The sequence below is a fragment of the Podarcis melisellensis genome (genome assembly GCF_964234715.1).
Source record: "Podarcis melisellensis genome assembly, chromosome: 5".
Classification (NCBI taxonomy): Eukaryota; Metazoa; Chordata; class Lepidosauria; order Squamata; family Lacertidae; genus Podarcis; species Podarcis melisellensis.
In genome coordinates, this window is record NC_138537.1 from 46666271 (window position 1) to 46681352 (window position 15082).

Consider the following 15082-nt stretch of genomic DNA (forward strand, 5'->3'; position numbering starts at 1 on the left):
GGTTTGAAAACCACACCACACGGCCAATTTAGTACCATAAATGAAACCTGATGATAAGCATTTATACAGTGCTTTCAAACATTATGTTTAAAGTGCACTATGTGGTGACAACAAACCTGTAAGATAAATCAGTACTGTTTTCGTGACGTTCATGATGTTCATGGAATAAATGACCCTCCAATTTTATGATTCTATGATGATGGTGAGGAAGTAGAAAGTGAGAGACTATGACAGGGGTCAGCAAACTTTTTCAGCAGTGGGCCAGTCCACTATACCTCAGACCTTGTGGGGGGGGCAGACTATTTTTTTTGGGGGGGGAGGTGAATGAATTCCTATGCCCCACAAAAACCCAGCAATGCATTTTAAATAAAATGACACATTCTACTCATGTAAAAACACACTGATTCCTGGACCGTCCGTGGGCTGGACTTAGAAGGCGATTTGGCCGGATCTGGCCCCCAGGCCTTAGTTTGCCTACCCATGGACCATGACATGCTCAGGCCCTCTAGTGTCAGAGGTGAGATTACAAGCCTTGTGACCACGATTCCACATTAATTGCAGTTTGAAGAGTTCAACTCTCAGTCTAAAAAGTAATGTAAACATCTATACATAGAACTGAAACATTTCCTACCAGAAGCCACAATGATGCCTGGAGCAGTATCTCGACTGGCAATGTTGCCTGAAGTGTATGGATTTTCTGAAACCTTCAGGTGTAGGTGAAGGGAACAATAGGGCTTGGGGAGGAAAGAGAGAAAATGCATTTAAGTAGTAGAGAGCATAGGGTAGACTTTCCAAAGGAGCTTCTGAGGGAATCTCCAGTTTGAAGTTGCTAAACTTTAATTCATTAAAAAGTTCAATTTTATTCATTTGGGTCTAAATGGAGAAAATGATTTTCCTTCCCATCTCCTAAGCACTTTGTTTGATTTATTAAGCAATGCTAAGATGACCAATAACTGCCACTGTGAAAAATAATTTTGCATACATTTAGGCTATAATTGAATTGTCACAAACTGTACTTTTTAAAAATTTCCACTCTTATTTAACTGCATACTTTACATTCCCCCCCTTTATACCATTGTGTTTGTGTGCTTGTGTGTCTGACAACTGAAGATCACACCCCATGTGTCTGATGAAATGGAATCCAGCTCACAAGTAAGTCTTTAAGGTGCCACAATAGCCATTGTTCTTAAATCACTTGTATGTGCCATGTTATAGGCTTAAGGATGCTCCACATATTCAGCAGCTGCTAAAAGCAGTGACTGTGTCAATCAGCTGTTTGCCAAAGATGGAAAACATTGTGGCAATGTCCTACCTGAACACCTTAAAGGAACACACAGGTGTGTGTGTGTGTGTGTGTGTGTGTGTGTGTGTGTGTGTGTGAAGGCTCTGTGTGCCTAAGAAATACATGCACAGCAACCATTAGGCATGTCTCCACATCCACATGCTGCCATTCACATGTGACCTTTAGCTGGTGTTGAAGCAACGTTCTCACTGCACTGAAATCAACAGCAGAAATCCTTTTCATCTCATGAGTGTTAGCTATTGTTTTAAAATTTTAAGTTTAGAACTGAAAGAGGTCTTTGCCCTATCAAACAATATACCACTGCCAGCCTAAGACCAAAGCAAAAGTCAAGGTGATGCCCCTTCACCTAGCATTCTATTCTACATATGGAAGCTGACCAGACCAGGTCCTCCAACACACCTGGGGGTGACAGGCTACCACAGGAGGTGAAGGGCACCTCACACAGAGATTTGCCCTCCAACAGGCTGAATAGCTCAGTTGGTTAGAGCATGGTCCAGTTAACACCAAGGTTTCAGGCTTGATGCCTGTATGGGACAGCTGCTTATTCCTGCATTGCAGGGATGATCCTGAGGGTCCCTTCCAACTCTACAATTCCATGATTCTTTAACATCTGTCCCTGTTGATTCACCAAACCACCTGGCACCTGCTTGTTGCCTGCTTAAACAAATGGATATAAGCAGAGTAATGGGTGAATGGTGCCTGATGAACTGTTTGGCCTGAGCTCTTTGCCTCCCTGCCTGCTTGCTCAGTCAGAGACCTTTCTCAACGGCATGGTCTGTGACACAGTGGGAGAAGGCAGCCAGGTAAAACAGCCAGCCAAACCCAGTACAATTATTGTCACCAGGAGGGCACTGGTGCTACTGTCCCCTGCATCTGAAGCCTACCATCTGCCTAATAGCAGGTCTCCTCTTAGTTCTTGTTTGTTTGTTTTTAAATATACTTATGACATTAGATCCAGAGAGCAAACAGAGGGATACCTTCCTGCTTCCAGTGATGCTTATTATTATTATTATTATTATTATTATTATTATTATTATTATTATTATTATTACAGAGAGGGAACAGCTATCTTTCTCCCAACACACAGCAAAGCTCTATCATAACTAAAAAAAATCTGTAGCATCTCTCCAATGCAGTTGCTGGCAGCAGGTGGCAGGAAGAGAAGAACAGTGAATGCAAATAATAAAAACAAGGGCATATCCTACTCATTCCTAATGCCCGGGGTTGTAATGTTCTCCAGAGGCTAGCATAATCCCTCAAAGATCAAAACAATCTCAGTGGCTATACATGCAAAAGGCCTACCAAGGTTACTTGCCAACCTGTTATTTACTCAGTTAATAAATAACCGCAAAAGCCACTGGGAAGCAGATTACCACTAAATGCCAACAAGCTTTGTATCAGATGATTCATTCCCCCACCTGCCCAATGCAAGGTGAGACCCCTGGGAACAAAAGTGTTCTTCATGTTCTTCAGCATTTATGCCTCTTCAGAGAGGCTTTCACTATGGTGAAGTCAATATGGCGTGTGCTGCCAAGAGGTGAGTAGGATACCAAGTACTGGGAGGTGGGGTGCGATCTCTTGTTGATGTCACAAAAGGCAACACAAAAGGGGGGGGGGAGGGAAGCAAACAAGCAGAGCAGAATCAAATGAATGGGCCTGTCACTATACAAGAACAATATACCAAACACCATAACAGTAACTGACAGCCTTGCAAGGGTCACACATTGTAGCAATCCAACTGGGGATGTTACAAAGCAGCAAACTCGGTGGGCTGAAGAGCATCTGCAAAAGGCATGAAGACTTATGTGCCTTGATAATGTTATCTATTCTGAAGGGCAAGCTGGGAAACACATCTTTAAGAACCAAACTCATACACACCACCACTTCCCTGGCATGTTTAAACCATGAGCAATTTGAAGTAATTTACTCAGCTCTGCAACCCAGTTGAGGTAACTGCCTCCTCAGTCTCTCTCCTTTTAATACTTTCATATTGGGCTGTTTAAGACAGCTGCTGTATTTTACAGGGTAAACGTTTAACGCAACTCTCCCCTACTTTGCTTTGATGGGCGCAGCACAAGCTGAACTTTTGCTGGCGTGTTTTGCTCCCCTTCCTCCTCTCTGAGGCCTATGGGAATTCTCTGCCCTATCTTCGTGGTCTTCTCTGAATCTCTTACACCTGTCATTTGACAGTCTTCCACGCAATATGATGACCCTTTATGTATATGTTGAAGGAAAAGTTCTACCCTCTCCTTCTTAAGTACCCTTGTGGACCACAAGATGGCAGACAAATCCTGATCGGGTGAGGAGCAAAGAAGCGCAGACTAGCCAAGAAACTTGAGGAGAAATGAAAAGTAGATGTGGGGAGAGAAGTTTTGCAAGGCTGACACATCTCTACAGTATTCTGCTTCATTTTCCTGATCCTAATCTTTACATGTATAATCAAGAGTGAGCTAGGCATTCTGCCCTTTATGCAATAACTTCAAACATCTGCCTAGAGTACATATGCAATGCTATGGCACTTGCTCAGGTCCCAGATTGTTGTGAGCTGTTTAAAGTGCAAGAGTCCAGGTGGGTTTCCTTGTCCTTCTCGAGGTTAGGGATAAATGTTTGAACTCGTCACCATACAAAATTGCTCTGATAGTGCATCTTCACTCTTGGATTGATAGCAGGGCACTGGGACAGTCCAAGAGGTGTTAATTAGGTTGGTCTGCTGAAATGAGTTAGTGAGGCGCATGTGACTGGAGAAAAGGGAAATATACAGCCTTTCATGAACTTCATGGTACTTAATTCGCTCTGGTGGTCCATTCTTAACCTGAAACTGTTCTTAAGCTGAGGTACCACTTTAGCTAATGGGATCTCCCGCTGCATCCTGAAGCAAAGTTCTTAACCCAAGGTGCTACTTATATCTGGGTTAACGGAGTCTGTAACTTGAAGCGTCTGTGGCTTGAAGTGTCTGTAACCTGAGGTACCACTGTATTTGTTTCCATTTTAAGCAAAGGTCCTACATATCCTTTTTAGAGAGACTCAGATTATGAGACAAGAAGTCACACATTTTACCACAAGTTATAGTGTAGATTTCCATATCATCATCTGGTACTATTATTCGCACCACGGTCACCCTAAGATATCTAAGCATACAAATATCCAATTTGCCTCCCATTTGCACCTACAAAGAACTCCCTCTTGCCATCTCATGTTCTGACTTGGCACAAAGTCCATCCTGTATTGCCAAAACTGAATGCATCAGGGAAAAGGTTCAGTAATGCACATGCCCCCCCTTAAATACAACAACAGCTTGATTCTCAGAGATGCTAGAAACCTCCATAATGGAGTTTTCACATAGGATGTACTACTGGGGAAGAGGCAACCCTGGAGGAAGATGCATTTATTTTTAATGGATCATGTCATTCTGTTGTCACAAAAAGCCACCCCCTATCCCATTGTCCCCACAAACCTTCACTTACCAGGAGGCAATGAACCGAGTTTCCTCTCAGATCTGTGTCTGGGGCCTGTAGCAAGTGCCAGTCTCTTCCTTTATTGTAGGTGATGAAAGTTTTCACTTGGTTGTCAATCTTCTTGTTAGCCAAGAACATTCCCTTTATCCCTGCTACCTAGGAAAAATTGGCATGGCTGAAAAACAGATAAATTTGACACAGATTGTGCATGCATTGTTACCTGTCAAATCCAGCTTTGGGGTATGGTGTATAGCCTGAGTATACAGCAGACTCTTGGGTGAAAAATGCATCAAAGGCCGCCTTATAAACCACAGGCTAGAAAAGGAATAACATAAAACACCACTGTGGATTCAAAGTTCAGACTCTGTAAGGGAGGGTTTTGGCAATGAAAAGTCATGAAACAAAGATGGGAACATAATGGTCTGGATATGATGGTAAGTTAACTTAATGAATCCCAAGTAATAAAAGTTTCCCCATTTCCTTCTGACTCCTGCACCCCCTTGTGCCTCTCTGGACGGCAACTTCCTTTCTGGATGGGGTACAGGGGGTTGCCAGGAAAGGTGGAAGCGGTCCAAAGTTTGTATCTCATCTCACATCCTTCAGGAGGCCTCCTTAGCTTGTTTAGAGCACACATGTGGCTGTAGGAGGAAGGAGCTGGGCAATTTGTCTCCTATGAACTTCCTTAACTTAGCTATGTCACCTGAAATTTTTGGTTGTACCATATAAGACACAGTAGTTGGTTGGTGTGGATGTGATTAGCTCCCTCTTACAGTTGCTACTGGAGAAGAACCCAAAGCAAATATGGAGGTTCCTGCCTTGCTGGATCAGACTACCACCATATTGTTTTGTGAGATGGCCATTCAGATGCTTCTAGGAAGCCCAGAAAAGCACACAATAACCTTTCCTTCTCCAGCAATGGAAGCATATTGCCTCAGAACTTTTCACCACCAAGCCTTTGATAGACTTATCCTCCATAGTCTGGTCCTCCTTTAAAGCTACCCACAGCATCCCAGGGCATGCTGTAGTTGCCTCCTGCATTGCAGATTCTGCACTGTGGAGGAGGTTGAGTTAGATGACCTGCAAGTTCCCTTCCAGCTCCATTATTCAACAATTCGGTGAAGCCATTGGCCAGAAACACATGTTGTTCCTGCTCTCTCTCTCTTTTTTCCCTGCGGAAGCAGTCACGTCGTCAAGCGGCTCCCTTAGGTCTAAACTTCTAATTAACGAAATGGAAAGAAAAGCAAGTTCAAGGCCTTCGGAAGAGACACAAAGATGGTTTACAAATTTGAAAAGGGCAATTTGTTCAGCTCTAAATAAAACTGAATGGGATGCAAGAAGCAACATGAGAAACAGCTTTGCTTTGTCAAACAGGTCTGGCTTTCCCTATGTGCTGGAAATCAATAGCACAATATCTACAGCAGCATGACAGACAACCTGTCACTGTGCCAATTGCTAGGTTTGCAGGAGGATGAGAGGGGAGGGCTAAAACTTTTGTCTTTCAGCAGAGTGTTTCTGGTTCCTGCAACACGAACTGCTCCCTTGGCAGGGGAGTACAAGAACTGATACATAATGTCACCCAAGGGGCCTTTTTCTTCTCTGCTGTTATTATTTAATTGGCACCCAGCTGCAAAGTATTGTAGCAGCAGGAAAAGTTACTTGCATTTTAACTTCAGTTCTTAATGACAATCTGAAGAAGAAACACAAATAGAAGCTGAACGAGGGCAGTTCCTTTCTTAGCACATGAGGCAGGCAGCGTAGAGGCAGGAGGTGGGACACACACCCCTGATGTTATAATTTATACTTAGAGTATGCCTATGAACATGCAATCTGTGTGCATGTCCTGAACAATGGCAGGTATGGTAGCAGGAGTTTGGGGACATTTTTTTTAAGCAGTAGGAATGAAGATGCGGTTGAAACTATCACATACACATTATGGTGGTGTGGAGCCTCGTTTATTGCAGCCCAAAGGAACTTGTAACACATGAGTGTCAGGAAATGCCAAAAGAGATGGGCACAGCTCAATGGCAGGGCATGTCCTGTGCATCCAGAAGGTTCTGGGTTCAGTTCCCAGCATCTCCAGGTAGAACTAAGGGAGACCATCTCCCTTGAAATCCCGGAGCGCCACTTCCAATCTGTGTAGACATTACTGAGCCAGATGGACCAATGGTATAAGGAAGCTTCCTGTGTTCTTATGTACTTCTGAACTTTGCCATAACTTGTGCAAATTGCTGGTCTTTGTGGAATGACTTATAAGGAGGGGTTACATTAACCAGACTTGCTTTCTTCAACCTCCCTCCAAGTTGCTTTCACCAGGATGAAAGGAAGCTAAAACGCAGTGATTGAGTCTCCCACAAGCCCCAGTGAAGTCAACATTCGTTTTCAAACTGTATGCTGAAATCTTGGGGAAATTTCTAATGCGTGCATGTCTAGCAGGGTGTGAGTTTGAAAGGGAAAGTACTCCAAAAGAGGCAAAAAGTACTGTGCTCCAACCTCTGCCCAAACTCTGTTTGTAACTTTCTTTCCTGTTATTTTGATACAATTGCGCTTTGCTCTCATGCTTCTCTCTGTGGGAGATGCTAGTCATGAAAGACTAAACAGCATTTTATATATCAGGTAGAAAAATGTTCTGAATTTCTGTGACTCCATCTTTTTCTCGGAGTGAGAAGGCGCAAGCTACCTTGGAAAGTGCTTTCCTGAAATGTTAGTGCACAGATGCAGTGCAATCTTATCTTTTTCACCTGGAAGAAGGTACAACTCCTTAGTAAAGGCCTTCCCACATGCACCATTTAGAGTGGTACAGTTGCGGTTTTTGACCTGATGCTTTAATGGATTTGCAGCTGATTGTCTGCATCTTTGGTCAGATGTTGCTATTATTAGAGAGTAAGTGCAGAACATTCCTTTGCACACTAATGATAGGTTGAACCCAAAAGCAGAAAAATTCTGTGGCTTTAGTCATACCCTGTATACACCCTCCATGTCCCTCAAGCCAGTAAATTGCTGGAGTTATAAGCATGTGCATGGATTGGCCTTTTGTAGTTTTTATTTATTTAATGCCAAGGATTCCAGAATTCTAGGGGACGCGGGTGGCGCTGTGGTCTAAACCACAGAGCCTAGGACTTGCTGATCAGAAGGTCGGCGGTTCAAATCCCCGTGACAGGGTGAGCTCCTGTTGCTCGGTCCCTGCTCCTGCCCACCTAGCAGTTCGAAAGCACGTCAAAGCGCCAGTAGATAAATTGGTACCGCTCCAGCAGGAAGGTAAACGGCGTTTCTGTGTGCTGCTCTGGTTCGCCAGAAGCGGCTTAGTCATGCTGGCCACATGACCCAGAAAAACACTCTGCGGACAAACGCCGGCTCCCTCAGCCAGTAAAGTGAGATGAGCGCCGCAACCCCAGAGTCATTCGCAACTGGACTTAACTGTCAGGGGTCCTTTAACTTTACCTTTTTTATTCCTGAATTCTAATCTTGTAGGAGTATAGGAGATTAGAAAAGGAACTATGGCAAACTATGGCAGTCATGATGAGATTTTGCTGGCAGCTAGGAATTGCCATCACAGGCAGTGCTCTGTCTGTTATATCTCTTCATTGAATTCAGCTCACATGACTGACAGCTCACACAGGTCAGAGGGAAGTGGCACAAAACAGTCATCTCCCAAACCACACTCACCAACCCCTTCGCATAGAAACCAGGATGGTTCCTGCACAAACTTCTGCTCTGGATCTTTCACAGAAGTTTCATTACTTTGTGGGGTTTGGAGCATGTTATTCTGGTATACCAGCTGAAGAAGAAGAAGAAGAAGAAGAAGAGTTTGGATTTGATATCCCGCTTTATCACTACCCGAAGGAGTCTCAAAGTGTCTAACAATCTCCTTTCCCTTCCTCCCCCACAACAAACACTCCATGAGGTGAGTGAGGCTGAGAGACTTCAAAGAAGTATGACTAGCCCAAGGTCACCCAGCAGCTGCATGTGGAGGAGTGGAGACGCGAACCCGGTTCACCAGATTACAGGTCTACCGCTCTTAACCACTACACCACACTGGCTCTGAATAATGGCAACATTGTGTGGCAGCACTCCAAAAAATCCAAACCCTGGAAACTGCACCACCATAAATGGTAGAAAGGTCCTAAATGTATTTAAGGCTGACTTTGATGCTTTCTGCTTTCCTTTGCATTTGTATTGTGTCTTTCAGATTCTAAGCCTGTGGTCAGGAATTGTCTTTAAAAAAATAATAATCAAAAAAATCCATTTCCACAGTAAATGTATTATAATTAGAGGTTGGGGAAGGCTGGCTGAGGACAATATGTTTTTTGACAAACACCCATGAGTATTTTTAGAACTGTCACCACCTTTCCTCACCCATGCAGCCTCTGATTTCCCACCTCTATTTTCTACATCTTTCTAATCCATCCATGGATTCCCCCCTCCCCTCCCTGCTATCTCTTCTTTATCTTCATTTACCTCTAAGCACTCATCATTCATTGCAACCCTGTTGGGAGACTTGCACTGGATGGCTTTCAGCTCATCCCCAGTCAGAACAATCAGATTGAAGGGAACGCTTTGTGCCAGCCTTGGTGTCAGCCAATATTCTTTCTATCTAGGCAATCAGCAGATACGACATGACCAGTCTGATCACATCAATTTCAATCCAGACTGCTATGAACTGTCAGCCTAATAATACAGAAGCTTTTCATTCGATCTCTCCTCCTTCCCCCTCTTGGGATGTAGGACACTTTTACATAATGCAGTGAAACCACTCCTCAACCTGATGGTAATGGGAAGCAACAGCCTTTTCAGCAGCCTGCCAAAGCTTGGGATGGGGGAATTAATAGGGGTTTGTTTTTTTTGGGGGGGGGGGAGAAAGAAAGAAATCATCCTCAGTGTGTTCAGGAAATGGCATGACTATTCCTTCCCAGTTTTGTCTGCTTTTAAACATTGCCCATTCAGGCTTCCTGGATGGTTGTGTCAAGGTGCTTACCTGTAAAAGATGTTCTAAGTCACGTGCAAAAGTCAATCCACCTAGGGAATTTCACATTGAGGTAGACAGCACAGGGATTCTGCTTTTCGGTCTGTACCACATTTTTCTATAGAGCAGGGGTGGTCAGATGGAAACCTTGCACAATTTTATCCAGCGCCTGGTGGTTTTACTCAAAGCTTGGCAAAACGTTTGCCCCCTGTCTCACTCCTAAGTCAAACATGTTTCAAAATGCTAACAGTTGTAGATAGTGTACCCTTTGACTTTGGAGTCTTGATGCAGTTCCTGAGTGCAAGTTCTCAGTAACTGAACATTCCTGGCTACGAGGTGGAACTTACTCTGTTATACAGACTGGCTGTCCACATAAAGGATAGTGATGTGGGAGAATACAGAAGTCCAAGGCTATTGGCTAAAAAGGACAGTGGTCCTCAAAAGTGAGGCGCTCAATTCGACTGGAATTCTGTACATGCCCTAGGACTATGAGGTTATTTTGGATTTGCGCAAAGCAATGAGTGTAGCACTACTGCATGTAATCAGAGGGAGATACAGCAGTTCAAGTTAAGTATACTTCTCTCAGGGGAAGTTCCTATCGTTCCCACTAAATATTCTCTCCATAGTCACTTCCATGGAGGCGCAGGTTACAGCAACAGCCAAGGCAACATTTTTCTACCTTCGCTGCATCAAGCAGTTGGTCCCTTACCTTTCCCGCCCCGACCTGGCCACAGTGATCCATGTGACGGTCACCTCCAGGCTTGACTACTGTAATTCACTCTATGCAGGGCTGCCCTTGAAGCTGTCCCAGAAACTCCAGCGGGTGCAGAATGCTGCAGTGAGGCTCCTCATGGGGTCTCTGCCATGGGAGTAGCAGAGCTGCACTGGCTCCCAGTGGAGGACAGGGTCAGATTTAAGGTGCTGCTTTTGACCTTCAAAGCCCTTCACGGCCTAGGACCCTCATACCTACAGGACTGCCTCTCCTGGTATGCCCCACGGAGAGCCTCAAGGTCCATAAATAGCAACACCCTAGTGGTCCTGGGCCCTAAGGAAGTTAGATTTGGCTTCAACCAGTGCCAAGGCCTTTTCAACTCTGGCTCCGGCCTGGTGGAACGCTCTGCCTCATGAGACCAGGGCCCTGCAGGATCTGATTTCTTTCTACAGGGCCTGTAAGGCAGAGTTGTTCCACCTGGCCTTTGGCTTGGAGCCAATTTGATTCCCTCCCTCTCTTTCTTTTTTCTTTTTCCTTTCTCCTCCTGTGATGAGGCTGCATTTTAATATTTTAATTTTTCAATATTTTAATGTTGCATTTTAATCTTGTTTTTAAGTTGTATTCATTCAACTTGTTTTTATTATTGCTTGTTAGCCACCCTGAGCCCGGCCTTGGCTGGGGAGGGCAGGGTATAAATAAAAATTATTATTATTATTATTATTATTATTATTATTATGCAGGGGAATTTTTCTTGCAATAGCCAATATGCACAATTATGATTATGAAAGTGCAAGCCTAATCAGTCCCCATAATATCTATCCTATATAATGCAAGCAGGCACCCTTATTTAGCTTTCATTAACTCAGGTCAGTAATGGATGCAGCTTCTTGCAAGCATCTTCCCATGGGTAATTGGACCAAGTGCATATTTATGTTTCTTGGTAAATATCTTCACATTTCCTCAAAAGGGGCATGTCAGTCACCTGACTGCAAGTTCTGATTGTCCAGAGACCCCTTGTACCTTCCTGTCTTCTTTCTAGTGGGAAAATTACATTGTGAAATCTACTGGCCGATCGCTCTTTGGGCAATATCTAGCTAAACTATTTTTCTAGATACCACCCAATGTCATTTATTGATCTTCTTCTATCCAGCCCTGTCCTTAACGAAATCACCCTTTGTATTGGAGCTAATGCCTGTCTAATTTCTATAGTTGTGTACTTCCCAGTTCCCATTTTGTTCAGTATTCTGTTCAAGGGACAGCTCCACTTTCTGCAATCCTCCAAAAGGGTGTTTCATGCTGCTCTTTTCCAAGGCTGCTCCAACTCCAAAGATGCCTGCAGTAGTCATTAGCCCAGACAGAAACTTGTCTCCTTTCCTTTTTAGAATCTATGCCAGAGAGATCCCTGAACCTAGCTGTGACCGTGCACCCTCAAGTCTTGATGAAACTCAGGATGCCGCTTCTCTTTAGCACCTCTTCACTGGGAAAGGTAGTTATGAGTGGAGATGAATGTGGCCCTTGTGCAATATGATTTACCCAACTCTTGCCAGAAAGAGAACACATTCTGCACCCACAGAAACGTCCAGCTACATTGGGCATCCCAGCCTTAGTAGGGGATTTTTGCGTGTGCATAAACTAGAGGTGACAATGTGCCCTATCGTCACATACCTCATAGAGGTCTATCATCACATTGCCCTCCAGGTCTCGGCTGCTCTTGACATTTTCCAAAGCCAGGGTGAAGTAGACCCCTCGGGTATCAGAGATGTAGAGATTATACGTATCATTCTGGTTCCATTCCTGGACTGCAGCAAACACCTGATTCTCATCAGTGCTGATGACGTGCATGTCCTGGGGGAGAAAGCACAGAGAGAAGCATCATTGTCGGGCATCTCACTTGTCTCTGCTCCAAGGGCAAGGCAGGGTAAGCCTCGTGGAGGAAGGCAGAGATTCATTATGAAGTCTAATCAGAAACCAAAGTCAATCTACTTGCATGTGCACATGCATATTTTACACATTCTCTCTTCTTCAGATATATGCACAGTAATAATGAATTGAGGACACATTAAGTGAACATTTACACTGGTGATGGTATTGTACAGTAGCAATGGAGGATGAGTGTATTAAAAGAAACGTAGAATATTAATTCCTTTCTGTCCTTCAACAGTGTGAGAAAATTCTACAATTAGGAACCACTGTTCATTATGGTAAAGGAAATGCCATAGGCTAGGGATTCTCAAACTTTCTATGTCCAGGGTCCTTTTGCGAGCTGGTTCACTCACAAAATGGTGGCGCAAGAGCAGAGTCAGCAACAACATGGGGGCACATGGAAGTGGCAACTGCTATAACCAGCAGGCGGTTACTAACATTATTTTGTCTTGATGGGACCTAATTGGTTTTTGGGAAATGGCTAAAATCTTTGCCACAGTGATTTCCCAGTGGAGACAAGTTATATACTTCAGCTTTCTTCAAGTTAATAGGATGCATTGTTTCTGGAGATAGTCTAACTCACCCTCCCCAGTTTAGGCAGAATTTGCTGATTCAGAGGATCTAGAGGGTAGAAGTCGTCAAAAATTAGACACCCTACACCTGCATGCCTCTCACAGTATTATTACTAATATCATTTCACTCCCCACCCCTTCTCATTTTCCTTTCATATATAATTTCAAACCTAGCCCTACCTCCATTCTTCCATCCCTCCTATTGGTGCCTTTTACAATCATTTCTTCCTAAAATGGCTTCCCTCTTTTACAACCTTCTTCTCTGTTCTGAGATTATTAATACATCTTTTAAAATATTGACTTTGTATCTCCACCCCCAGCCCCAGCCCCCATTGTATTTCCTTCAATGTCCCCTCAGTAGAGGGAAGAGAAGCTTCACGCCTCAGCAGGAGACTGAGCAGGAATAAAGGATGAGCAGGGTGTAGGGATACACACATGTGACATGGAGGAGCCAGAAGACTCTACAGCAGTCCCAAAGGCTTCTGATTTTCCTCTCCCTCCGTCTATGCAACCCTTTTGCTTCCCTCCTTGCCAATCTCTCTCTTCCCTCACACTAAGCCAGCCATATTACTCATATCTGCTCTTTCCTTTCCTCTCGTCCAACTTTGCATGATATTAGCTTCACTTGCTAACTAACTCCTGCTCCTAGGCATGCCTATGTAGTGTGCATGTGTGGGGAACTGCTGCCTCTAGAGTCAGTTAAACCTAAAGGCTACTGCACTACTAGGGTTGCAACACTGAGGCCTGGCTGGTGGTCCCTGGGCCACAGTTTGAGCAATGCTACATAGGCAGTCAAATAATTGTGTGCTTATCCCTGTAATATACCATACTCAAACCTAGATATGTAGGGAAAGGGGATCTGTGCGCCATTCCAGGTGAATTAAAAAAGTAGGGATGATGATGATTCCAACAATGAGGTTGCATTCTAGCATCCACTTGCAGACTGGACACAATGATGCTTCCTTATGAGTAAGCATGTACAGGACTGGGTTGCACATGACCAAGTAATTGTGAAATCTGTAAATCCAACAGTGTTGAACTGAACTGTGTTGTAAATGTACTTGAACATTCTTTAAATGTCTGACTTTCTAGGCTCCTTTTTTTTAAAAAAAAATGTGTTTGCTGTTAATAAAATGTGCAGATCAGATTAACTGTTGTGCTGCTTCAGTCCCCTATTGGTTATGCGGATACTTGCAAAGCAATGTCTTTAATTTCTTGTACAATTGTACCTCATAAAGATTTTTGCAGGAAAGCCCCCCAAACTAATGCTACGTTAGCATTTTGCTGTTCCAAGACATATACGTCTGTCCTCGGTGTCTAATTAATACGTATCTGCATTTTTAACACAGATGACCTTAACCTATTTTTCTAGCAGCTCAAACGTTAACAAATAAACAATGACTAAAAATCCAGAAATAAAAATCTTTCCATGGAAAACTTAAAGGAAAAAGAGAAAATAAGACTTGCATCATTGAACTTGTTGCCACAAAGCTCTTTATCTACATTTACTGGCATCCAAACTTCTATTGGATACTGCAACTGGTTAAACCCAGTCAGCCCTCCCAACTATAGGATTAACAGTGCAGAGCTTTGTGGCCAGAGGGCACAGCTATTAAGCAGGTGCCTCTTGTTAGAAATCTCCTTCTAGCCTCCATTATCCAGATTTCATTGGCAGCCTGCCATTCAAATTCCAGCTCAGACTGATCAGATGCCATTGCCTGGTTTAGGAATAGCCAACCTGACATTTTTAAAATAGTCATCTGCTAACACAGGGTTTGGAGAATGGAATGACAAATGCACGAGGAGAGAGCCTCCTAGGTATGCCAGTTCAGTATTCATAACTTGCAGATAACCAGGCAGCTTCTTCCACTCTGTATTCAGACAGGAGATATTTTGTATTCTTGGTTGCTTTGAGTAAACATTGTGGTTCCCCACCCCGCCATTTCTCCCTCCCTTCTTTATTCAGTCTATATATTGCCAGACTGAGGAATTGTCAGCAAACTTGTCGTGTGCAACAAATACGACTCAGATGCACCACATAATGCGTCCCTTCTTCTTTGTGTCAGACACAGTAATTCGCCTGTTATTTCTACTGGGTAAATCATACCATGAAACAATCTTCCTGCTGACAAAGAGAAGCTAAATACAGGGGGATGG

At 43.7% G+C, this 15082-nt stretch overlaps 1 protein-coding gene across 5 annotated transcripts in view; it reads right to left on the reverse strand.

Annotated features, from left to right (window-relative positions):
- The window catches only part of SORCS1 (sortilin related VPS10 domain containing receptor 1), a 368116-nt gene that overhangs the window by 68253 nt on the left and 284781 nt on the right, over nucleotides 1-15082 (reverse strand). For all 5 annotated transcript variants that reach the window (XM_081912031.1, XM_081912030.1, XM_081912028.1 and 2 more), the window contains exons 9-11: nucleotides 12096-12275; nucleotides 4768-4914; nucleotides 632-734 (exon numbers count right to left, since the gene is read on the reverse strand). In XM_081912031.1, the coding sequence (XP_081768157.1) occupies nucleotides 632-734; nucleotides 4768-4914; nucleotides 12096-12275 (430 nt within the window). The remainder of the gene's footprint in view (nucleotides 1-631; nucleotides 735-4767; nucleotides 4915-12095; nucleotides 12276-15082) is intronic.